The 25864-nt window shown below is 43.6% G+C and overlaps 1 protein-coding gene across 1 annotated transcript; it reads left to right on the plus strand.

Moving 5' to 3' along the window:
• On the plus strand, positions 1 to 25864 carry LOC103807435 (ATP-binding cassette sub-family A member 8-B-like). The gene is made up of 37 exons (XM_009080161.1): positions 1 to 112; positions 2305 to 2417; positions 2928 to 3138; positions 3786 to 3944; positions 4702 to 4802; positions 5330 to 5556; positions 6435 to 6573; positions 7014 to 7199; positions 7880 to 8012; positions 8675 to 8846; positions 9558 to 9616; positions 10553 to 10663; positions 11291 to 11466; positions 11778 to 11897; positions 12245 to 12383; positions 12867 to 12957; positions 13506 to 13645; positions 14109 to 14228; positions 14921 to 15080; positions 15355 to 15521; positions 15979 to 16106; positions 16282 to 16419; positions 17342 to 17461; positions 18031 to 18195; positions 18357 to 18470; positions 19931 to 20022; positions 21018 to 21138; positions 21442 to 21559; positions 21816 to 21907; positions 22686 to 22864; positions 23488 to 23563; positions 24066 to 24160; positions 24767 to 24886; positions 25146 to 25286; positions 25423 to 25502; positions 25593 to 25648; positions 25775 to 25864. The coding sequence occupies exons 1-37, from the start codon at positions 1 to 3 to the stop codon at positions 25862 to 25864; spliced, it is 4761 nt and encodes a 1586-aa protein (XP_009078409.1).

The following is a 25864-nucleotide window of genomic DNA, read 5'->3' on the forward strand; positions in this document are numbered from 1 at the left end:
ATGGCCATAGGGTTGGGCTCTGGCACTGAGCCCTCTCCAGAGCTGCAAAAGGACCAGGAGCTTGGACATCTCAGAGCTGGAGACCTAGTCTTGATGGAAAACACATTATCAGGTAAGGAGTTTCCTCTTTCTCTCTTTAGAAATAGAACTAGACCAATCCTCCCCATGGACAGTTGAATTTGATGATTAATTTTTGCTGATTGCCTTTATGCATTATTACGCTGACTGCAGAAGATCTGCACCTTCCAGTTCTGTTCTCTGACAAAATGCAAGCTTCACATCAAAATATTTGTGTCCCTTTGCCTGTTAAACATTCAGCTTTTCTGTGTGTGGATTCAGATTCTTGCTGTGGATGTACTTTAGCTGCAGGTTGAGTGCCAAGTCCCTCCAGCTGCTGCTTTCTCCCTCCACTCTCTGCTTTGCTGTCACCACTAAAGGCATCTAAAAACACAAACCACCAAATTTCACTTCCCTGTACAAGCAAAACTGCTGAACTTTGCTAAAGGGCAGGCTTAGTGCTGTTCTTTTCCAGCTGAGAGTAGGAAAACCAGCCTCTTTCAAAGTTTGTGTGTTAGAGTCAGTGCCAATGTGTCTGGAATTTATCAGGGGGCAGGTGCAAGCACAAAAAAGCTGCAATCACCAGCAAGCAGGAGGGTATGGAAAAGGCATGTTCAGCTCTGCACTCCCCAGGTGCAGGGATTAATCCTTGGAAAGCCAGTGGATCCTCTGGGAAGCACAGGATTCCTTCACAGCCAGCACCAAGAGGCTTTGCCAGTGCTCCAGAACAGCAGCTTGAGTTTAGGAGTTAGAATCACAGACTCCTAGAATGTTTTAGGTTGGAAGGGACATGTAAAAGTAATTTAGTCCAATCCCCCCTGCAATGAGCAGGGACATCTTCAACTAGATGACAATAAGTTCATTTTTTAGAGGAAAAAAAGAAGGCAAAAATAAAGAAGGGCCAAATAAGAAATCCCTGAGATGGCAAATAAATTAATTTGTTATATGGAACTTGCCTTCCTTTGGTAGAGCAGAGCTCCACACAAGATCCAGTAGAGGTTATTGCAGTGCCTGGGGAGTGTGTTCCTGGAGAGAAAGAAGTTTGGGTGCATTTACTGAGCCCTGGGGATGGAAACACTTCCAGAGACATCAGGTTTTACAAGGGATGCTCTTAACTGGCTTAAAGCTCCTCAGCCACTATTGCCTCCAGATAAAGTCCTGATGGTATTTTTTCTCTTCTCAATCTGAATTGTGGCTGATTAGGTCTTGGAGAGATGTCTCTCCTGCTTGTATTTTGTGTCCTTTTGATAATTATATAATAGATTAATTAAATATTTAATTTTAAGTTAACAATACTAATATTCCCAATGTTGTTCATAGAGCTTTTCTAGGCAGCATCACTTGTTGGAATTCCTGGCTTCATGTTTGGCTCCCAACAGTATTTGCTTCTTGCTCCATGGGCAAAAATAAGCTTCAAACTGGTAGAAACTTAGTTGAAGTTTTCTATAAAGCTTTAGATTTGCTCCATCATTAAAAATACTGTGAACCTTTGTTTACTACCCAAACATCCTGGGCTGAACTGCTGCTTTCAGTTCACATGGACTGAAATCCAGACCTGGGAATAAAAAAATAACACTTCCTAGAAATCCTTTCCTATTTGCCTTTAAGTTTTGCTGCAGGCTGTGGTTGGGAAGCAGGAGAGAGAGCTCCAGGCAGGGAAAGCAGAACACCAGGAGATAAACCTTGTGCTAACAGAGAGTAAACAAAGATTCTGCATCCATTGCCCATGGACTACACAAATATTTAATGCTTCCAGCAAAACAAGCAGTGAAGGGAGCAGAGGAGTGGAACCTTTTATTAACTCCAGCTGCCCAATCTGTGAAATCAGAAAATGATGTCTGAGGGGAAAAGAGGACTGTGCATTTGAAGTTGCTTTGATTTGGGTTTTCAGCTGTTTGAAAGGATTCAAATACAAAAAAAAGTACTGGGAGGTTCCCTCCCCTGCTCTCCTCCTGGGAATGGAGTGAAATCCATCACTCTGAGCTTGCTCCTGTGCTTGCCCAGGGTGTTTGCTGCTTGGATTGAAGTTGGAACAGAAAGAAATATTCCCCATCAAAATGTCCCTTGCCTGATCTTGGACTATTTCCTTTGAACTTCACCTTGGTTGGCCAAATTGTAAAATGGTGACAAGTTCTCAACCTTTGGCATCTTATTGGGTTCCTCTGAACTGCTGCTTACCCAAGAAAATATATTAATTTCCATTGATTTGTTTTATTCTAAATGACATCAATTTCTTTCTCCTCCTAGCTGGGAAAATGCAGAGGATATCCAAGCAAGCCTCAAAAATATTTCAGCAAACCAGTGCTCTCCTATGGAAAAATATTCTTCTGGTGTGGAGGATGAAGACAGAAAGTTTTCAGGCAAGTGTTGGTTTTTCCAAAGGGAAATTAGGATTTCCACTACGAAGTATTTTTACGTTGCATTGTTTTTATGCAAGGGGATATGAGAAGCCTCAGCTGGTAATGTGGTTCCCTGGGATATGTCAGCTGTTACTCTTCTTCCTGTGTCACTGCAGTACTCTGGCATAACACAGCCTTGTGACAAAGCTGGTTTGTTGCTTTTGGTTGTTGATCCCATCCTGCACTGTCCAGAGGAACACAATGTCCAATTCATGATCGCGGGTGTAGAATTCTCAGCAGATCTCACTTGCTCCAGTACTAAGAAAACATGTTTTTTTCACTTGAAACAGTCCTCAGATTTTTAAAATCATCACACCTGGGAAACAGCTCTCCCTTATGGACAGAAAAAAAAAAAAAAAAGAGGAGTGGGACTGTGCAGCCAGGGCAGAGCTGGATGAGAAGACATTTCCCCTAGGATCAAGCCCTTGGGCTGCTACTCAACTCTGCATTTCCTTCCTTCCTTTCATCTAGGAATGGATTTCATTGGCAGTTTTCCTCTTCGTCCTCCAACAATTAGGAGATAACATAATTCACTACTCGACGCGAGAATTCCCTTACAAGTTCCTGGGCCAGTTGGATGACCCAGCCTACAACGCCACGGGAGTGCCACTGGTGTACACACCTGGCACCAGCACCACCAGGCACATCATGAGCAAAGTGGCCTCAGCTTCAGCCATGGCAGGTAATGCTGCTCTTAAATCCTTGGGGCAGCTGAGATGTCTGATCTGGCCCTAGAATCATCAGGGTTGGAGGAGACCTCTAAGATCATCAAGTCCAACCATTCACCTGTCACTGCTGGAACCCCAAAACCTCAAACCATTCAGTGCCAGATCCAGATACCTCTTAAACACTTCCTAGAATGGTGATTCCACCACCTCCCTGGGCAATATTCCAGTGCCTGAACACCCTAAGAGGGAAAACATTTTTCCTGACATTTCATCTGACTCTGCCCTGGCTCAGCTCAAGGCCATTCCCTCTAGTCCTCTCCCTGCAGCCATGGCAGGACACACATCCCACACCTCTCTCCAACCCCTGAGCTGTGCCACCAGCACTGCCAAGTCCTTTGGGACCAACAGCTCTGTCCCCACTCCTCCCCCAACCTGGAGTTTCATGGGCTGTTGTGTCCCAGGGGCAGGACCAGCACTGAGCCTTATTGACCCTCACCAGCCCTGACCCAGTCCTTGTGGTGGTTTTGGGGAGAAAAGCCTTTGGCCAGTAGAAATTGTAGTGATGTCCATTTTCATGTCATTCCCTGACTGATCAGATTGTCAGCTGTGGTGGGTTTACTCTTTGGGATTTTTAATTATTATTCATTTATGTGAATGACAGGTGTAATAATAGAAGAGATGGAAAATGAGGAAAAAGTAGAAGATGAAGCAGCTGAGAAGAAAGAAGCTGTTGGTGTTGTTTTCAAGGAGGATTTGTCCTACAGCATCAGATTTCAACCGAACAGAATGGTGTTGCCAGATGATGTCTTTGAACACCTTGGTAACAAAATCAATGAAAGCACAGAATTTGATTTTACATTAGAAAATGTTTCCCTGGATGTCTGTGCTGCCATGGAACTCCCAGGGGATGGAGGCTCTATGTGCTAAATGGCTCAAGAAAGACAGTAGTGGAAGTTTAAGGGTTTGTTTATGTAAAAGGAAAAAAATGTCAGGAAAAAAATAGTTTTAAGAACACAAACATTATCCACAGTTGTAGAATCACAGAATAGTTTGGGTTGGGAGGGACCTCAAAGCTCATCCAGTTCCACCCCCTGTCCTGGGCAGGGACACTTTCCATTAGCCCAGGTTGCTCCAAGCCCCATCCAACCTGGCCTGGAACACTCCCAGGGATGCAGCTTCTCTACCCGTGCCAGTTCCTCCCCACCCTCACAGAGAAGAAGTTCTTTCTAACATCTCCCTGGGGAGAATTTCTTCCTAATATCAAATCTAAACCTACTCTCTGACAGTTTGAACCCATTTCCCCTTGTCCTATCACTCCAGTTCCTGATGAAGAGTCCTTCTCCACTTCCTTGCAGAGGAAAAGGAGCATTGTGTGTGCAATAATGTGCTTCTAACCTATAGTGCACAGACATAGATTTAATATATTCAATCATAAAAGGCAAAGGAAAACTAAATCTTGATTTCCTGACACTTGGGTAAAAGACATTTTCAACCCCACATGTTATGCATCAGTTTTATATACACATATATATGGAAATGTATTGATGAAATTCTTTTCTTTTCTTCCCCCTGCTCAGAATCCTGCTGGGATTATACATCAAGTTACTGCAAAACTCCTTTTTACTGGTTTGGGGGTTTCCTCTCCCTGCAGTCCAGCATTGATGCAGCACTCATAGAAGTAAGTGTGATCATGATGGAGAAGATGTTTTCTGTCCTTTGCAGAGTTATCTGTAAAGTTCAAAACCCAAAACAAAACAAAACCCCAAATAACAAAATCCACCACCAAACCAGTTGATTTTCCCATCCCTGGAAGTGTTCCAGGCCAGGTTGGATGGGGCTTGGAGCAACTTGGTCTAGTGGAAGGTGTCCCTGCCTATGATAGAGGGTGGAACTAGATGATCTTTAAGGTCCTTCCAACCCAAACCACTCTGGGAGTCTGTGTTTCTATGATTTTCTGTGATCATTAACTTCTTAAACACATAGTGTGATTCAAAATTGAAAAGGATGACAGGTCATCCTCGTGGCTCAAGGCAGTGGCAGTGCTTGTTGCAAGGCAATATAGATACTAAATACTGAGGTGATTTGTCACTCACAACCATAACATTATTGTCAAATGACCAGTTTTAATGCTTATAGAAACCTGTTTGTTCTGATTTGGCTGTTTCATTACAGAAATGAAATCAATGGCTGTTTTCTTTTCTTTAGATGGAAACCAACCATTCTGTCTGGAAAGAGATGCAGACAATTACTGGAGTCCAACTGAGGTCCCCCATGATGACACCTGTGTTTAAACTGGATTACACTTGGTTCATTATTTGTGTTGTAGTCTGCTACTCCCCATTTATGTACTTTGTGTCAGTCAAAGTTCTAAGGGAGAAGAAGAGGCTCAAAGTATTAATGAGAGCAATGGGTTTGCAAGATATTGCCTTCTGGTAAGTCTTACAGAAATTAACTGTGGAATCAGAAGGATTACATTATCTAATGTGCCTAGGATGTGCACTAGCTCTCAGGATGGACATGGGTCAGGTACCACCATACAGTGAGGAGCAGCAATCCCCCAGACCCCAGAGCAGACACTTACAATGGCCTAACCATTGCTCACTGAAGCCACATTTTGCAGGTTGTTGAAGCAGAAACTTTGCTGCTTTCATCTGTAATGTACTAGTGCTGTGTACAGTTCTGGTGCTCCCAATGTAAGGACATGGAACTGCTGGAGCAAGTCCAGAGGAGGCCACAAAGCAAAGCTGAGAAGTGGAGCATCTCTCCTATACAGACAGGCTGAGGGAGTTGGGACTGTTCAGCCTGGAGAAGAGAAATCTGTGTGGAGACCTTGTAGAAACTTTCCAGGATCTGAAGGGGCTACAAGGAAGCTGCAGAGGGATTCTTCATCAGGAACTGTGGTGATGAGACAAAGAATAATGGGTTCAAATTGACAGAGAGTAGGTTTAGATTAGATATTAGGAAGAACTTCTTCCCTGTGAGGGTGATGAGACACTGGCACAGGTTGCCCAGAGGAGCTGTGGTTGCCCCATCCTTGAAGTGTTCAAGGCCAAGTTGGACACTGGGCTAGTGGAAGATGTTCCTGCCCATGGCAGAGGGTTTGAAGAAGGTGGGACCAGGTGACCCTCTGTGTTCCCTTCCAACCTTACCCATCCTGTGTTCCTGTGATATTTGCATCTTTCCAGTCTGGAAACCATCAGTGTATATTTGGAATGATGAAATATTTTCATTAAAGAGTGCCTTGTGTTGACTGTGTCATGGCAAGTGGTGTCATGTTCAGGGACCAAAATAACTATGTCTTCCTTTGTAGGTTCTCCTGGAGCTTGTTGTACATCGTGTACATCTCAGTAGCAGCTGCTCTGCTGACACTGGTCACCTTGAGTGAAGTCTTCCGTCAATGCAGCTTTTCTGAGCTATATTTTCTTTATTTCTTTTATGGCATAGCATCTGTAAGTCTGCTTTTGTATCCTTCAGTGCTGCACCTTGGGGGTTTTTTTCCATTTCCTAGTTCAAGTAGCTGAAAGTCCAAAAATGTGGAGTACTCTAGGGATGGGTATTATGTGAGGAAGTCACAACATCTTCACTACTGGGATTTATTGTTATCATTTAGAGGTTAATATAAACTTTTGTCATATTTTGAGAGATTCTGACTTGAAAATAGAATAAAGAGAGATGTTCAGACCAGGCTGGGACTGAGCTGCCCCTTTCAACCCACCCTAAGTCTCAGAGCTCTCTGCTAAAGGACACAAACGTTGTGATGTTCCATGCACATCTGCTGGGGACAACTGAAACTCAACTCTGATTGAGTTCCTATTTTCATGTGGTTTCTTTTTTTTTTTTATTGCCAGCAGAAATACATCCTGCTAACTACTGCTTTTCTGTGCTGCAGATTCACTTCACTTTCATGCTCAGCTTATTGGTAAACCAGCCAAATATTGCCAGTTTCGTGGGGTTTGTCCTTCACATCCTCTTTGGATCATTGGGGTTTTTGACACTGTTTGAGAAACTTCCACCTTCTTCAGAATGGATTTTGAATATCTTCAGCCCTTTTGCCTTCACAGCTGGTCTAGCTACGGTATGTCCAAGATAAAACCAGTGCACGTGTGCTGGTTTGGGCTGAAGCCCAAACATAGCCCCATATTAGCCACTGTGAAGAAAGTTAATTCTACTTCAGCCCAACCCAGCACAGCAGGATAAAAGCTTAGCCCTCCCCACTCCTGCTGCAGAATTCTATCACATAACAGCACCATCCACAATCTGCTTTGCCACAGCAACCCCTAGACTCACACCCTTCTGCTCCAGAGGCTTTGTAAGAAGAAAACTTGACTCCAAAAATTTATGCTAATTCATAATGAAGATGATTGGACAGTCAACTGCATCCTGAATTCTACTAGCTCTGTATATACAATATATTCCATCTCTGGGAAGTGATTGCAGCAGTGAGATGTGTCTGGTGGGTACCAAGAGCTGCAGAGAACTGGGAGGTCTGGAAGTGTTGCCTTAGCAAACACCACGTGCATTGCACTGGTGTGGCAACTTCTGCAGGATTTTGAGTTCAGCTTACTGAAGCATTTCTGGTGCTTGTGGTCATAACAAAGCCTTTGTCTCTCTGGGAACAGCATCATGGTCATGAGTGGACGTGGTTTTCAGGACAAGTGTTTGTGATGACACAGCAGCAACTTGCACGTCGCTTTTCTGTCTGAAGGAAGTGTTGCATCTGACTTGGGCTTTTTTTTGTTTTTTTCTTCCCCCTAGGTGGTAAAATTAGAAAAATATGGACCAGCCTCTACCCCAGAATTGTACCCTTTCTATAATCTATACCTCATCCTGAGCCTTGACAGTGTCCTGTATTTCCTGCTGGCTATCTACTTCGACAAGGTTTTGCCTGGTAAGTGGAAATGTGAGGGGAAGAATACAAACTTCCTTGTTTCTTTCTGTTTATAATCCTCTCATCTCATAGGGGGGAAGTTGTCAGAGCAGTGGTGAGATGAGAGAAAACTAATCCACATGGAGCAACAAAAAAAAAGGTGTCCTGGTAGTGAGCTGGTCAGATTGTGGAAGGGAATCTTAACAGCAATGACACGTTGACAATAGCCTTGACATGCTACATCAGGGGATGAAAATGGGATTTACTGTATTTCTCAGGATAGAAATGATTGGGAAGAATCCTGCTTGCCCAGAATCTGGGTGCATGTAGCTACCTCCTTTGGCCCTGCCTCAAAAAGTCTTCAGAAAGGAGGTTAAGCCTTGCTGTGAAACACTGAGTTCCTGCTCCAACAGCCCTGACTACTGGGTTTGGTAGGATGTTATAGGACTTGACCTGATTTATTTGGACCAAAATGGTTGTCAGTGGTGTCTTTGCTGTGATTATTCCCCACCTGCATTTACAGATGTGAATGAATGGACAACTTAAATGGCAATATATATCAATTCTTTTACTCTGCTGGAAGTTTCCATCCTGCAGCAATGAGGAAGCCAAGGCTGGATAGGGCATTGAGCAGAATTGGCAGGTTTGGGGTTGATATTTCACCTCCTTTGTCTCTGAATTAGGAAAATATGGAATACCATACCCTCCTACCTTCTTCCTGAGACCATCCTACTGGATGAAGCCCAGGAATGGGCACGTGGGGGTGCAAGGAGGCAGTGAGAGAAACCATGACCCTGTGCTCAGCAGCAACACCGAGCCAATGCCTCCAGGCTTTGAAGGGAAGGAAGCAATCAGGTAAGGACACCTGCAGGCATGGAAAAAATAGAGCTCTACATGTACTGCTTGACTCTAGAGCTTAGTTGAGTTGCACTGGTGAACATCAGACCGAGTCACGTAATATAAATAGATGAGGTTAATGGCAAACGTGAAAGGGAAGGTTCCTTCAGTGTTTCATTCTGCTCCAAAGCTGGATTTGAACATTTATTGGGCATGGTGCATCCTCTGTGCCAGGAACTGACCTGCTGCTTCTTTCCAGAGCAGCAGCAGTGAGTTTGTTCCTCTTCATCATCTCCCAGCACATTGTTGATGGAGTGTACTGCACAATTTGCTGTTATGTCAATCCTTACAAGTCTAGTTTGGGTCGTTACTGGTGTTGCCCATTGTTTGTTACCAGCAAGCAAACATAAATCCACTAAAATAACAGCTAGGCCATCACTTTTAGTTCTTTAATTATGCATAATCTCATTCCCTAAGGCCTCCTGCTTCATTCACTAAGTGTGGAGCAAATTTGGCTTTGAAACCTTTGAAACATCTCTTAGAAAAATGCAGTGTCTAATTCTGCTTTAAAGATCCAAGAAATGCATTACATAAAGCAATTTCTTCAGAATGAGCAGGTGTAATTTGAGGAGGAGGTTAGGTAATAATCTTCCAATAGTTTTCAAAGGTTGTTTTGAGGCAGAGGAAATGTGAGATCCAAGAGTAATGACTTTCTTACCTTTCTTTTAGACTAAACAATATTAAGAAAACCTACAAGAAGAAGGACAAGAGTGTCGAAGCTTTAAGGGGTAGGAAAAGGTTTTCTAATTCTTTTATTCATTTTTTTTCCACTAGATAAAAAACCCAAACTGGTTTAAATTGTACTGGATGTACTGAATTCTGCCTCCAGTACTATTCCAGTACATTGTGCAATGGTTATTTCTGCTGCCTAATTTCTACCAGGTGGTTATCTCCCTGTTCCCTCCAGGAAAATCACTGTTTATTATTTATTGCCACAGCAGAAGTTTTCTTAAAAGCTGTGGGGTTTGCAGTGATGAACCACTCTAAAAATCCCTTCTCAAACCTCCCTTCAATAAGTGAACTGTTTGGGGCAAACAAAACTTGAAGGTTTTGGTCCCTGTCTCTGTGTTCTCCAAGCACTTGCCAGTGCAAATAGTTGACACAGTCATAGCAAAGTTCTGGGTTATTTGTTAAATGCCTTTGTTTAACAGGAACTGAAGTGAAAAGCTCAAGAATGAGAAATATGAAAGTATGAAAAATATCAATATGGACTCAAAGTTCTATATTGAGTGAAAAAAAAAATCCCTGAACAACCTGAAGAACCCACAAAAATGCAAAATAAGTTTGTTTTAAGAAGAAAATGAAGTAACAAAGTCTGGCTGCTTTGAAATAAACCTTGAAATCTCAAATATTGGGAAAGCTATGGGCTCTGCTCTTCCTGTGGACACTCTTGAGCCACATTGAATAAAAGGTTATGAATATCATAGAGAACTGAAGTCAAAATTCTTTAAATATTGAAGTTAATGCACTTGTTCCCTCAATTCAATCAAGACATGACCACAAGTTCCTTACTAAGCTTAGTCCTAACTTCTCAAGATCCAATCTATCCTTTGGGATCTGTGGTTTGTCCTCTCAGCTGCAAAAAAACTGTCACTCCTGTCACTCGTGGTACAAGTCTACTTCTCACAAACTTCCATCCTGATATTGTCCTACTTCTCTTCTAGGTTTGTCCTTAAACATATATGAAGGTCAGATCACTGCATTACTTGGCCACAGTGGAGCTGGGAAAACTGCTCTCTTAAATGTGCTCAGTGGATTTTCCAAACCTTCAGCAGGTAAGATGAGAGAACTAAAAGCTGAAGAGGAGAAACTTGTTTTTTCAAGTCTAAATGGGAAATATGTAAATAAACCTCCAAGTTTTCCCTCAATCTTTCATGCTGGTTAGTTGTCAGTGCAGATTTCTCCTTCAACACGAGCTCCAGGGACAATGCATCCCTCATGGATATGCTCATGAGTGGTGGTCAGTTCTCCATCTGGATGGAGATGTTTCCCAGGAGCTGTGTACCTACAGGAAATATGTTTTCATTCTTAAGGGGGGGAGAGATTTTGCCTTTTTTTTTTTTTTTTTCTGAACACTTGAGAAACAGCATCAACATTGTGGTGAGACACTGGCCCAGGTTGCCCAGGGAAGTATTGGATTCCCCAACCCTGGAAGTGTTTCATTCCAGGTTGGATAAAGCCTTGAGCAACCTGCTCTGGTGGGAGGTGTCCCTGCCCAGGGCAGGAGGTTGGCACTAGATGATCTTTAAGCTCCATCCCAACCCCTAAAATTCTATGATTCTATGAACATCCCCAATGCTGGAATTAATGTCCAAGGTGTGAAACACAAACCTTCTGCTTTCCCCTTTTAACTGGCTGATACTGTAGAGGATGAAATTTGTTCCATTCATCCCCATGTGCAGGTTCTGCAATGCTGTACAACTACAACGTTTCTGAAGTATGGGATATGGAAAGAGTTCAGGCAATGGTTGGGGTTTGCCCCCAGCTTAATTTGCACTTTGAAACCTTAACAGTGAAGGAAAACCTGAAAACTTTTGCTCACATCAAGGGGATTCAGTGGAAGGAAGTAGAGCAAGAGGTTGGTATGTGCTTATCAGCCACTGACCTCTCTTTTCTGGCCTCTTGGGCACTTTGGGCTTTCTTTATTAAAGGTTATCACCAGCACCTTGTTCTGTGGAAATGAGAACAATTCTAATTTAGAGGTGAAGTGCTTTTTTAATTCTTTCTTATCCTCATATCATGAGCTCAGATTTCCAGTACTTAGCTCTAAGCAAAACCATTTACAGCAAAGAAGTTTTCATGTTGAAGCTATAATGTCCTATACCATTTATGAAGTAAAATGTGACCAGAACTTTGGAAATGTGACTCTTGTCTTTGTGTATTACCAAGGTGCAAAAAGTTCTCGTGATGTTGGACCTCACTGACCTTCAGAATGTTTATGCTGATACTCTGACTGGGGGACAGAAGAGAAAATTGTCTCTTGGAATTGCAATCTTAGGAAATCCCCAGGTAGGAACAGATTTATGCACACACAGCATGTACTGGTTTAGCTCATAGCTTTGCATTATGACTTGGCAGAGACAGTTGTGTTTTCCCTCTGGCATTCCCAGGCTCCTTAACCTGCTAATTCATTTTCTGGAAGGATTGAGGGATCTACTTCAATGACAACCATATTTGTAGTTGAAAGGGTGGCAATACTGTACTAGGAGAAAAAGCAATTTAACTGGCTGATATTTGAGGATGCATTTTATTCTTAGAGTGAGATCACCAAAAGCATGAAATGATGTAAACAGGGAACTGAGACATGCAAGCATGGCTTGGACATGGGGAAGTCTGATCTCCTTTGTCTTTGCCAGGTGTTGCTCTTGGATGAGCCAACAGCTGGGTTGGATCCCTGCTCCAGGCACCACGTGTGGAGCCTTCTGAAGGAACGCCAGGCTGGACGCGTGACCCTCTTCACCACCCAGTCCATGGAGGAGGCTGATGCTCATGCTGGTGAGCCCAGATTTTCACTGTGGCTTTGCAAGTGAGGGTTTTCCACTGCAGAACCCACACCATGATGCAATCTGTGTCACTGGACATGTTTGGTTTGATAGCAACCACCAACCCAACTGAACTGGCATGTCCCTCCAAGACCTTGCTCATGCTCTTCAGGATAAAGCAATTCCATGTTAACTGGAGATGTCACCAGCAGCACCCACAGACATTAGTGCTATTATTGAATTAACATCTTTCCTATTTCCTGATTGTTCCTGTGCAGTGTGGGAAATCCTCCATGAGAACATATAATTGAAAGATTAACCTTGATGCTTAGGAGAAAGGCAGTGGTTTAAAGAGAAAAAAGACCTTCAGCACTAGCTGGTTTTGCTCCTCTCAATTTCTTATTACAGTGTCTGTAGAGTTCAGAAGGAGCAGAGTGAGGTCAGTGTGCTGCACTCTGGTAATCCCCCTAAATCCCTTGTCTTTGTGCCTCCTCAGATCGGAAAGCTTTCCTCTCAAATGGCACATTAAGGACTGTTGGCTCATCTCTGTACTTGAAGAGAAAATGGGGACTTGGCTACCACTTAAGGTAAATCCTTTTGGACATCACTCTCTTTGTGAAAAGCTTCTAGTCCTCGTGAGTATTTTCCTGCAGACAGAGGAACAGAAATCTTGACAATTCATTTTAGAAGAATTTTGAGGCTGCCAAAAATATCCTGCTCTGGACAACAAGCTGCTTTTCTTTGGAACCCAATCCTGAAAGCTCTGAGCATGTAGCTAAAATGACTTTGCAACCTCCTTCACAGCTGAGAGGGGAGCAGAGAGAAGCGATCTGTGGTGCCAAAGTGACCTACAATGGCTCTAATGTGAAGTTGTTTTTCTTAGGATTCTAATTTCTGTGTTCCTGGTTTAGCAGTCCTGGCCAGACTCATTGTTTTTAACCTCAACTATTTCTTGCATGCATGACAAAACCAGGGGCACTGCAGATGGCTGTAAAAATTCCCACTGAACTGCTGCCCAGTTTTGGAGGTTTCCCTATGGACTGAAGAACAACCACTGGTTTAGGATTTTTAAGCAGCTGATGCACATGTGTTTTCCTCATTTAATATTGTAGCAATTGTTTTTCAATACAAACAGGATGCAAATAAACAACCTGTGTGATCCAGAGAGTATCTCATCCCTGGTCAGGCAGTACATCCCTGATGCTGTGCTCAAAGGACACACAAGGGATGAGCTGTGTTATATGCTGCCTCTGGAAAACACTGATAGCTTCCCAGGTAAGAAAACCTGTTGCTATGCTACTCTTTCAAAGTGAAACCAAGTGGTGGAAAAAGTAGAAAGCAAGGTTGCTGTGGAGGGAATAACTCTATTCCCTGCCCATGCTAAATGGGATTAGGAAGCTGCATAAGCATCAGTTAGAGAAAGCCTCCAAAGCACATGCTAATATTAATAATGCAAATTAACAAAAAAAAAAATCCACCAAACTAATCTACAAACTAAAATCATGAGTCTCCTTTGTTTTCAGAATGGCCCATGTTCATCAAGAACTCTGAATTTCCCACTCCTTTCCCCCTAATTTCCCTCCTACCTCTAAAGAACACAGTAATTTTGTGGTGGCTTTTAAGTTATGGAGATGAGTGATGTGAATACTGAAATGTCTAACATTAATCATACCAGTGTGAGTTGGTGCTCAGCACTAGGTTGGTGGTTGGGCTGAGTCTGGTGCTTTCTGTCATGCAGATCTGTTCAGCCACCTCGAGAACAACCTGTTGCAGGGGGTTGTTAAATATGAGGTTACCAGGACAACCCTGGAAGATGTTTTCCTGAAGCTGGAGGGTGAGGAAGCCAAGGATCAAGAAGGTAAAGCATTGGCTGAAATTTGCAAATGTTCTATGATTAAGGTTATACAGATATGCCACAGGTTGCCCAGGGAGGCTGTGGCTGCCCCAACCCTGGCAGTGTTCACAGCCAGGTTGGATAAAGCCTTGAGCAACCTGCTCTGGTGAGAGGTGTCCCTGCCCAGGGCAGGGGTTGGGACTAAATGGTCTATAAGGTCCATTCCAACCCCAAAAATTCCATGATTCTATGATATGTGTTTTAACTGAATAACTAATGAATTTCTGTTAAATGCCAGTTTTGAGAGGTCTAGTGTGGCAGTTGTATCCCACTTTCCTTTAGTGAAGAATATCTTCTCAGAGAAATCTGAATGATTCAGTCTTGACTTCTCCATAGGCTTTTAAATCACAAGAATTGAAGGCTGATGTTGGAAGGGTATTTACTTTGGAGGGAATATGCCCAGATCAGGAGGTGGGAAGAGATAAACCATTTCACAAGGCCATATAAGCACAGGTTCAGCCACTCTGAATTCACTGATGTAAAAGATATTCTGGATAAATTATGGCCCTTTTTCTCTGCCCTTGTTTCTTTTCTGGCTAAAAACCTGAAAGCATTCCTGTGTTCAGAATGGAAGATCCCTGTTGATCGATTGTGATTAAAATGTGTCCTTCGAAGGCTCTTTGTGGCTAATGGCATTTCTCATGCTGAACACACAGGAGACAGAGACCTTGAGGAGTGTTACCAAAGCCTCCCAGTGTTTTCCAAGCAGGGAATCATGGCAATGAGTGGGATGAAGCTCTGGAGGCAGCAAGTGTGTGCTGTGATGAGAGTTCGGCTCTTAAAACTAAAGCACGAAGGAAAGATGCTCAGGTCCATGTAAGTACAGGAGCTCCTGCCTCCTCTGCTGGCTTAATGCTGTCCAAAGGATCTGATCCTTCCCTTGATTGACTGAGAAGGCTTAAATATTGGTGGAGATGTTTGGAAGCAGAGAATTAGGTGGAAATGGTTTAAAAGTGCAGTAATAAGGGAACTGTGAACTTACTGGTAAAGCTCGGAATTGCTAAAGTTTTAAATTTCCCCAAAAAAAATCACACAATTAGTTAAAGGTGGAGTTCCCCTGGATTCATTCAGGGTTTGTTTTTCCATCTAGATTGCTGTTACTTGGAGCCTTTGTCATTCTCGTGCTGATGATGTTCATTATGCTTCAACTGTGGCACAGCTCCATCAGCTGGGAATTTTCGGCCAGTCCTTATTTTCTTCCCACTAACAGGAAAAGGACAAATAGGTCAACAAACCTCCTCATCCTCAACGACACAGGTGAAGAAAGACAATTTCTGCACCAATCTGGACCTTATTAAGTTGCCAGAACAATATTACCTCACTCTGTCTGTACATTTCTTTATATCTTTGTGGCTTTGGGAAGTGTTTTCTTTTGAGCAAAAACAAATCCAGTTTTAGTGATGAGAACTGAGTAGATGATATGTGAAAGAGTAATGAACCAGGCAACTGTTTTGTAAAAAAGCAATAAAAAAAGCTAAGGAAAAAAGCCATTAAAAGACTAAGTATGGAAATATCGTGTTTGACCAATTGAATTAAAATAGAAAAAATATAGGAGATGTCTAAGGAATATAGGAAATATGCTTAGGATCTCAATGTTTAGGTTTTTTTAGTACAACTCTTCTTTGCAAGTAGGAACTTGTTTATATTGAAACTGTTTATATTGAAAGCAAAAAAAAAACCCCTATAATTACTCTGATTCTTCTCTTGATTTCAGGAGCAGAAATTGAGGATTTCATTGCTGCTTTGAAGATTCAAGGCATAACCCCAGAGATAAGCCTTGAGAAAAACATCACAAGCCTTCTACATCATAATGGAGCTATAAAAGTCTCCCTGGAAGGCAAGGTGAGGGAGATTTTCCCCTTCTTTCATCCTGTACATCAACAGGATTTTCTGAAATGTATTGAAATGGGGAAAAGAGAAATCCACACACTATTTCTGAGACATTCAATGATACTGGGAGTGCTGCTCACACCTCTCATGGGCATGAACGTAACAACTTTTGATCTTATGTCTTCAGAGCTACCAGTTCACGGTCATGTGTAGCCCAGAACCTATCAGCTGTTTCCCTGTGCTCATGAACATCCTCAGCAACACCTTCCTAAGGCTCTTCAACTCCACCAAGCGCATCCGTGTCTGGAGTGAACTCTTCCACAGAGTGAGTGTCCTGCCTTTCTTGGGGGAAAGGAATTGAAATAGCCACCTTGAGGCAAGAAGGATTGGATGGGTTGGAAACCTGGTTGGGTGAGCAAGTTCCAAGGGTTGGGGTCAGTGGTCTGACTGGTTGGTTTCTGGAGCATCTCTTAGCAGTCAGTACTGGTCCTATTTAGTGGCCATTTCTTTTCTTGTGTTTGAGAGCTCTGGAAGGTTTCAATTCTGTAAGATTTTTTTTAAATTTGTGTCATGTATGGAGAATTGGGATGGTTCAGCCTGGAAAAGAGAAGGGGTCAGGGTGACCTAATTGTGCCCTTCCAGACTCTTAAGGGGAGCCTAACAGAAAGATGAAGAGAGGCTGTTTACAAGAGTCTGAAGTGACAGGACAAGGGGCAATGGCTTCACACTGACAGAGAGTAGGTTTGGATCAGATATCAGGAAGAAATTCCTCCCTGTGAGGGTGGTGAGGCACTGGCACAGCTTGCCCCGAGAAGTTGTGGATGGCTAGTCCCTGTTCAACCCCAGGTTGGATAGATCTTGGAGCAACCTGATCCAGTGGAAGGTGGTGTCCCTGCCCATGGCAGGGTGTTGGACCAAGATGATCTTTAAGGTCCTTTCCAACCCAGACCACTTTATCATGATAACTATGGTTGTATTACAAATGATACTTGCAAACCTCACCTTCTTCCAGCATCCATTTTGCAAGAATCACCATCAAACACTTGGTCTCTGTCCTCAACCATTTACAGCAATCCAAATAGTTGCTGCAAATTCTAAAATGCCTTTTTTTTATGGCCTTGTTTTCTGTTCTTAAACACAAATGACTTACCACTAGTGTTCTTGCTCCCTTACATGTTCAACCATCCTACAAGCATTGAGCTGACCAGATATTCCCATTCTGGATGACTCTGAATTTCTCTCCACAGACACAAAGCATCTCTATAAAGAGCTATATTTTTTTCAACTGTCTCAGCTACCTGCTGATTTTGGCTGCTGGTTTGCCTCCTCTCTTTGCAGCGAGCAGCATGGAGGATTACAAGGTAAAGGTCACACACTGTGGGTGGTTTTAGATAAGAAGTGAATGCAAAAGTATTGTCTCTGGAGACTAGTTATGTACTGGTGCTGAGGCACTGGCACAGGTTGCCCAGAGAAGCTGTGGCTGCTCCATCCCTGGGAGTGTTCCAGGCCAGGTTGGATGGAGCTTGGAGCAACCTGGGCTGGTGGGAGGTGTCCCTGCCCATGACAGGGAGTGGAATGTGATGAGCTTTAAGGTCCTTTCCAACCCAAATCATTCTCTGTCTCTGATTTCTAGGCAGGATGTTAGAAGAAATCCAGTCACACAAGCACAATGTTGTGCCAAAGTGCATTTTTCTGTACCTCAAGGACTGATCAAAGGCTCGGAACAATTTGGGTGTTGATAATGGAGATCAGAATGATTTCTTTTTGCTTTCAGGAATGATGTGGTTTTACACATTAGTAGAATTAAGAATTGCAAGTACTTGGAAAGGAGAGGAAGGCTCAGTCAGGGAAGAGAGGAGGGAGGGTAAGAAAGAGGGAGGAGGAGGAGCATGAATGATGGTTTGGATTCTTTGCCCACTTGCTTTGGCAGCTCCAGGCTCGCACTCAGCTGCGGCTCGCGGGGCTCTTCCCCTCGGCATACTGGTGTGGGCAGGCACTGGTGGACATCCCTTTCTTCTGGACCCTGATAAGCCTCATGTTTGGGATCTTGGTGCTCTTCAGATTCACCTGGCCCTTGACAGCCAGCACCATTCTGCTCATGGTGAGCCCTTTGCGTGGGGGGAAACGAACAGAGACAAATCTCCTCGTTTCGCAGGGAGATTCTTGTTTTAAATGTTTTAGTCAAAATGGACTGGGCAGGTTTTCATACATCCACGTGCACCTCCTTGACACTGACCTCAGACTCTCTCTCTCTCTCTCTAGATCATTTGCGTCATTGGTTATGGAGCATCTCTTGTCCTCCTTGTCTATTTAATTGCCTTCAAATTCCGCACGGGACGAAGCAATCGCTACATTTGGTCTTTAATGTTCATTCTGGTAAGTGAAGATCATCTCCACTCTGAAATATTTCACTTTTGCATCTTGCCACTGGAGGCTTCATTTCAAATTTCCAGATATTCAGCAGAATAACATAGATCAGTGACAAATAGCCTGGTTTTAACAGCAATACACTGATACTGGAAACACATTTTCTGCTTTATTCCAGATGGATTACATTGTCTATAATTTCAGTGACTATCATGTGGCATTTTACTACACCTCCTGTATTTTGTTTCCCATGTTTCCACTGCTGGCCTGGCTGATGAGCTCTGGAGCAGTAAGCAAAACACATCCTACTAAATTCAGTCATGGTCCCAATGGTGCAAACTGGCAAAGCAAGAGGCACTTTCCAAATTCCCTATCCCAAAGTGCCAAATGTCCAAAAGAGAGAGTGAGAAAAGACAGCAGGAGAAGAAAAGGTCCAGGCTGGGGAGTGAGAGAAGGGGCCAAGATTTGACTTGTTAATCCTTTGTTTGATAGGGATATTTTTGGGTTTAGTTATGAAGAGCTGTTACAGTGGCTGTATTTTGGCAGCCAGGATAGCATGTCAGGGGAATGTGGTGGAGTGGGAAGACCAGGAGGGAAAAGAGCTGGCAGAAGGTAAAAGAACTGGGGAGAAGAGGTGACAGAAAAGGTTGATCTAAACTGACTGAATTGTAGCCAAGGAAGCTATTATGAACCCCCCAAAAAGTGCAGATCAAAGCTCCTCTATCCCATCCTTAAGAAAAGCTAAGCATCCCTGCCTCCCACACTTGCTGTGACCCTGCACTGAGAGAGACAGTGCTAAGGAATTTCCTTCATTCACTGATGTTCTTTTCTTGTAGGATTTCTTCTTTTTTTACAATGGACATTATTTTCATACGTGGGAACACATCTACATGTCTGTGTTTGCAGTAAGGAGCAGTTGGAAGATGGTTGCTTTGGAAAGGATGACTGTTCTGCTTCAATGCATTTGCACTGGGCTTGTATAACTCTCCCCATGAATAAAGCATGGGTTAGGTGGTCAGAGTTCCACATTCAGTGTTGGCAGGGGAGGTACATCCAAGTGGTCATGGGCTTGTGCCTCCTGTGGCCCCTGGATGCTGTAGCATATGTGGAAAGATGGGACAGGGGTGGGGGAGATGAAGTGGAGCTCATGTATAAGGCAGAGATATTAGTAATCAATCAATCAGTCTAATGCTGCTTCTACAAAAGAATGGTGTGACCTCTGATCCTGTAGGATGTGTTGGGATGCAGATTATCTGGGCTAAAGCTGCAGTAGGAAGTCAAGGCTTTGGCAGAAGATCTGCATATCAGATGGAAATGTATGCAAAGCATCAGTTTAACTTCTTCCCCTGTTAGACCTTTCCCATAGCTGAAATGAATTCGATAGGTTCCTGCATCTTCTTCTAATTAAAATTAATTCAGTGCATGGTTACCTTGTCTCCATGCAAACCTCATTAACTTGTGCCTTTCAGCCCTACGTCCACTGTGTGATTTTTGCTTTCCTCCTGCGCTGTTTGGAGATGAGATATGGAGAACCAGTTGCAAGACTTGATCCTATCTTCAGGTGTGTCCCAGGGGCTCCTTGTGAGCCACAGTTATCCCAGGGTGAGCTGCACAGCCAGGCAGGACCCTCCTGGCCCACCCCTGACAGCAGGAGGAAGGAGGAGTGAACTTCAAAACATGTTGCAAAGTGTGGATAAAGCTCCTATTTTTACTTTTAACCAGGTTATCTGGAGGGGAAGAAACTAAGAACAAGGGGAGAGATTTGTTATTCCTTTGGGTCATTACAGTTTCAGACTTACTGGAGTTTCCCTGAGTGTGTCTGGAAGCAAATTCCCACCCAGTGTGTTGCAATCGAAGGTCAATAGGACTAAAATGTCCTTGAGAGAATTGAAATGGTGATTTAAGATTTTTTTTTTCTATTAAACTTCCTAGCTGAGGCTTCAGGGCATCTCACTGCAGATGACTAAATTGCAGTTACAAATCAAACCCCAACATTTTAGCTCCTTTTCAAATGGGTCAATATTGCTCCTGGTAGGATGGAGAACTTCCCCTCAAGTGTCATCAGGTTGGAGTCATCTGCTACCTTCTCTCCTTGCCTGTCACCAACAGCAAGTGACTGAGAACCTAAGCCATGTGGGAGATTTGTAAAAAGTATTGAATTATCAACCATTAACAGCTGTGACTCAGCTGGGACTTAGGTGCCCAAACAGCTTTGGGAACCTACTTGGGTGTATTTTAATTCTCCTTGAGCAGATCATTGGCATGTGTGGAGCAGGGAAGCAGATGGAGGAGAAGGAAAACTTGGCCTTTATTTCCTTATGGATGCCAGTGGGGTTTAGTTTGTCCCCCATGCATAAATATTTCAGCAAACACTGCCTGGGGAACAGCTCAGCAATCCTTGTGAGTCTCTTCTAACTCAGGATATTCTATGAGGTCCTTGAGTGGACGCAGATTTTGCAGAGTGCTGTGTTGGCACTGCCCTGGAAACAAACTTGGAAACCAATGCCTTTTTGGAAGTGACTCTCAGTGACACCAGCTCTGCTCCTCCACTCATAGGATCCAGCAGAGGAGAGTGGTCACCTGCCAGAACAAGGACTACCCTGGAGAGGAGCCCCCAGAAGTCCATGCAGAGAGAGAGAGGGTGAGGAGTGCCATGGCCTCTATGCAGCAGGATGAGGTGAATCCAAGTCTTCCACGTTTTCCTTTTTGTTTCTCCATCTTCAATCTGTCTCTATTTTCTTAGCTCATGCACTTATGATTTGATCTCCCCTGGCACCAGAAGGAGTTTTGCTGACACTATATTTTTATTCTCGTTCTGCTTCTTCTTTGTTTTGTTTTTTTTTTTTTTCTGTTATTCTGTTTCCTGGATTTTTGATTAAGAAATTTCCTCTTCAAAGAGTCATACTTAACGGTAAGAACAGATCAGTTGTCTCATGGGATAGGAGGAGAGGATTTATTTTCCTCTTCATCTTTTCCCCAGGAGTTGGTTGTCGTCGTCAACAGTTTGCGCAAGGAATATGAAGTCAAGAAAGTCACTTCCATCTGCAAGAAAAAGAAGAAACTCGCTGTCCAAAATCTCTCTTTCAGTGTTAAAAAAGGTTCAAGGATTTTGCTACACTCCCTACAAATGACTAAAACCTAAAGTGAAAGTCACATTTGGAGACAATATTTCTGTTAGAATTTTCCTGTGGGTAACCAGCCCCAACACCCTGAACTCCTCCTGTTTTAATTTATGGGGATCACTTAATGAACAATCCTTTCTCTTCCTGTTCCTTTAGATATTGCCAAGCAAACAGGGAAGAAGGTCTTACTTAACAACAATTATTACTAACAGTTCTTGCATATTTGTTCCAGGAGAAATATTAGGTCTCTTAGGACCCAACGGAGCTGGAAAAACCACAACCCTAAACATGATCTCTGGACACTTAACCCTGACTGCTGGGGAGGTAGGTGGTTCCTTTGGAGCAGCTGGAGAGATGACCTTGATGCCTTTATAAATTAAGGATGTGATAAGGCAAACCCAGCCCTTCACTCAGGGAATTTGTGGACATGTATGTACAATTTATCTTCCCTGGATATTTTCAGGAGGTGAGAGCAAAGTGTTGGTTTCCTCCAAGCACATTCTAGTTTTCATCCAAGCTGATGTTACAGATTTAAGGGTTTGAGCTACAGGAAATCTTTGGTGGGCATTGAACACCCCTGGGGAAATTTCACAAGCCCTGGAAGAAATGTTGGCGTCTAAATCAACCCAAACTAACACTCTCCATAAACAGCCTTGCAAAACCAGGAAGTTAAAAATGAATGTGGACAGGGTTGGGCCAGTAACAATCCATCAGCAAATTATGTGCAGGATGATTAATGACATGTGCTGGAGGAGGCCAAATGCCATTGCTGTTACAGATTTGGGACTGAAGGTTGGAAATAGAAAAGTATGACTAGGAAAGAGGGGAAATGTTGGTACTATTACCCAAAGTTTTATGCTAGTGAAAAGGTAGATGGAGAAGGATTAACCTGTTCATGAAGCTTTCTGAGCAGCCACACAGGGACCACTCAGAGTGTCTACTGCTTGCCTTGGCCAGGTTGGACAGGGCTTGGAGCAACCTGGTCTGGTGGAAGGTGTCCCTGCTGTTGGGTGGAATGAGAAGAGCTTTAAGGTCCCTTCCAACCCAACCCATTCTGTGGCTCTAACACCCCAGAGCTACAGAGGTGTGTGTGTTTGTGCAGGTGCTGCTCAGAGGCCACGATGCAGTCACTCTGTCCCCAGGGCAGGGCAGCCCAGGCTGCCTGGGTTGTTGTCCCCAGCAGAAGCTGCTCTGGCCAGACCTGACAGTGCTGCAGCATCTGGAGACATATGCTGCTGTGAGAGGGATGAAGAAAGAAGATGCAGCTCTCACCATCAGCTGGTAAGAAGCCAAATGATCTCAGCTTTTGGTTCTTCTCCCCCTTCAGATCCCTTTCAGCCTTCCAGGATTCTATAGAGCCAGGAAAGGTTTTCCTTACAAACCTGTCTAGTGTGATTAAGAGACAGCACCTTCAGTGCCTCTTTACCTTGGGGAAATGGGATGTCCTGATGAGATCTGCTACTTTATACTTCTCAGTCCCTTATCAATGAAGATTTTAGCCCAAGTTTATCTGGGCAAGTTCAGAAAGGAAATTCAACCTGCTCCAGTTCATGGCTAGTAACTCCTCTCATTAACTGTGTGAAATTCATCCCGAATTTCTGCAAAAATTCCTTACTTTACCCTCCAAGTGAGGAGTAAAACCACCAAGTAAACCAAGAAAATTAAACTTGCTCCAGTTCATGGCCAGTTACATGAGTAACTCCCCTCATTAGCTGTGTGAAATTCATCCTGAATTTCTGCAAAAATTCCTTACTTTACCCTCCAAGTTAAGAATAAAACCACCAAGTAACCCAAGGTGATGTGTATCAGCCAAAACCAGTGTGTTAGTGTCTGGTTCCTCAGTACCCCTGAGCACAGTGTTTGCACACTGAGATGGTCATTTCAGTATTTTCCCTTCTCCACAGCATGGCAAAGGCCTTGGATCTCCTGAAACATTTCAAAACCCCAGCTAGGAGATTAGCAGCTGGAGAAGCCAGAAAGGTATGTTTTAGATTTGCCTTTGCTACTTGAGCAAACCTTGCTCACTCTTGCTGGGACATGGTGCACAGAAAACCTTCAGCAGGGTGGGTTCCTGACATTTATTTCATCATGCTTTTGGATCCAGCCTGGCTAATCCCCTTCCCTTTCTCCCCACTGTCCCACACTGTGTGGTTAAAAAATGCTAACCACACATTGGATTTACAAGGTAATCACCTCTTCATGTCCCACTGTGTGCATCTCCAGTAAAAGGGATGGAAAACCACCTTCACATCTTTGGCAGGCTTGGGGGGCTGGGGGAGAGCTGATTTGGAGAGATTAAAATGTTTACTGAGAACATCTGAAATAGGTTTTATGAGTCCCTGTTCCTCCTGCATTTTGGAATCCAGAGCTTCAGCTTTGGAAAGATCCACAGGGATTAAGATGTAGGAGGACAACTCAGCAGATTTGCAGGTAAAGTAAAGCAGACCTGACCTGATCTGGCCTCGTGTCATTCCCATTTCAGCTATGTTTTGCTCTGAGCATCCTGGGAGACCCAACAGTGATGCTCTGGGATGAGCTGTCGGTGGGGATGGACCCGAGAGGGCAGCGCTGCATGTGGTGAGCACAGCCCTGTTGTAGCACAGCTGAGAGGTCTGTAACAGATTTAATAGGTTAAGTCTTACCCTCCCTGTTGTAATAACCCTTGGGCAGCCAAAAAGGTTCTGCTTGGGGGCAGAGTACATCTGTATTTTCCCTTTTTCCTCATGCCCAAGGAATGGGGCACTGCATGGTAAACACTCAACTGGCAGTAAGACCTTTCTTACCATCAGGTGGAACATTAATGGCAATACACTCCCAAAAAAATCTCAGTAGACACCAGCTGAACCCAGTAATTTGGTATAAAAGACACAAATTCCTGTTGTCTTCAGAGCAAGAGAAAAAATTATAGGTAGTTCTTCCTTTAGTCGTTCATCCCTAGCGTTTGCTTTAGCTTCTCATCAACAGTTTACACCACAAGTGTAAAATTTGGAGGGATTCTGACATGACAAATTGCAACATAACATTGGCACCCACATCATCTTTAAGCAAGAAAACCAAAGGCTTTTAAACAGTCATCCTCTTTTGAATAATTTTATCATTTCAGTTGCTTTTTGCGGGGGGACATAAACCAGGAGGTTTTCCTTGGTTATTCCTAGGAAGTAACTGTGATCTTTCTCTTCTCAGGAAAGTGATTCAGAACATCATGAAAAGCCAGGAGAGATCAGCCATCCTCAGCAGCCACTGCCTGGAGGAGATGGTGACAATGTGTGACCGTGTGGCCATCCTGGTCTCGGGGAGGCTACGGTGAGCACAGCTCTCACCAGGGTGACACTTGGTGTTTAGTCTGGGGATTTGCTGGCTTTGGTTTGGGTTTTTTTTCCCTAATCTAATAGAAAACACTGTTTTGGATTTTCCCAAGTGTGTACCAACCAGTTTTGTGAGGATGTCCCTTGTTTCAGCAGCACAGTACAAACAGCTGAGGATGTACATCTGCTGCTCATCCCCAGCCACTGCTTTTCTTGCTTCTTAGGATGGTCTGAGCAATGTTTTCCCTCCTCTGCAGGTACATAGGCTCTCTTGAGGATCTGAAAAGTAAGTTTGGCACAAGTTACAACCTAGAAGTCAAAGTGGCCGACGTGGGGCAGAGTGATGCTGTCCATGCTGAAATGCTGAAGCTGTTCCCCCATGCAGCTTGTCAACAAAGGTGACTGCACTCCAGCCTGGCCCTCTGCTCCTTCTGACCTTACTGAGTTCCCTGGGAGCACAGTAACCCTGCCAGCACCCCAAACCTCTGTGCTGAGTCACAAAATGCTGAATTCCTTTCTTTATTACCTTTTCAGGACTTCTTCTTTGCTCATCTATAAGATACCCATGGCAGATGCTCTACCTCTGTCCTGCTCTTTCTCCAAGCTAGAAGCAGGTAAAAAAGGAAACAATTTATTAAGGAGATTGATTTCAGATTCTTTATATGGATTAAGTTTTTAAGGATTCCTTCTCTATCCTTCCACAGCTAAACAGAATTTCAGGCTTGAGGAGTATAGCTTGTCACTGAGCACTTTGCAGCAGGTATGTTGGTGTAGGAGTTCCAGGGCAGAAAGTGCCTGTATAAAAGGAAGAACTAACCTCTGGATCAGTGCAAATACTGTCAGTCCTTGCCACTAATGGGGTTGTTTCTGCTGCATCACGTTTCAGGTGTTTATAGACCTCACCAGGGACACAGAGGAGCTTGGCCTGGATGTGGCACCCAAAGGAGCCTTAGAGCAGAGGTCACTTCACCCCTGA

Source organism: Acanthisitta chloris, unplaced genomic scaffold (assembly GCF_000695815.1).
Source record: "Acanthisitta chloris isolate BGI_N310 unplaced genomic scaffold, ASM69581v1 scaffold9528, whole genome shotgun sequence".
Lineage (NCBI taxonomy): Eukaryota > Metazoa > Chordata > Aves > Passeriformes > Acanthisittidae > Acanthisitta > Acanthisitta chloris.

Coding starts and splice junctions, on each gene's coding strand:
- LOC103807435 (XM_009080161.1), top strand. CDS start 1: ATGGCCATAGGGTTGGGCTCTGGCACTGAGCCCTCTCCAGAGCTGCAA. Junction 8,013..8,674: donor CTTCGACAAGGTTTTGCCTG/GTAAGTGGAAAT, acceptor TCTCTGAATTAG/GAAAATATGGAATACCATAC. Junction 9,617..10,552: donor GAGTGTCGAAGCTTTAAGGG/GTAGGAAAAGGT, acceptor CTTCTCTTCTAG/GTTTGTCCTTAAACATATAT.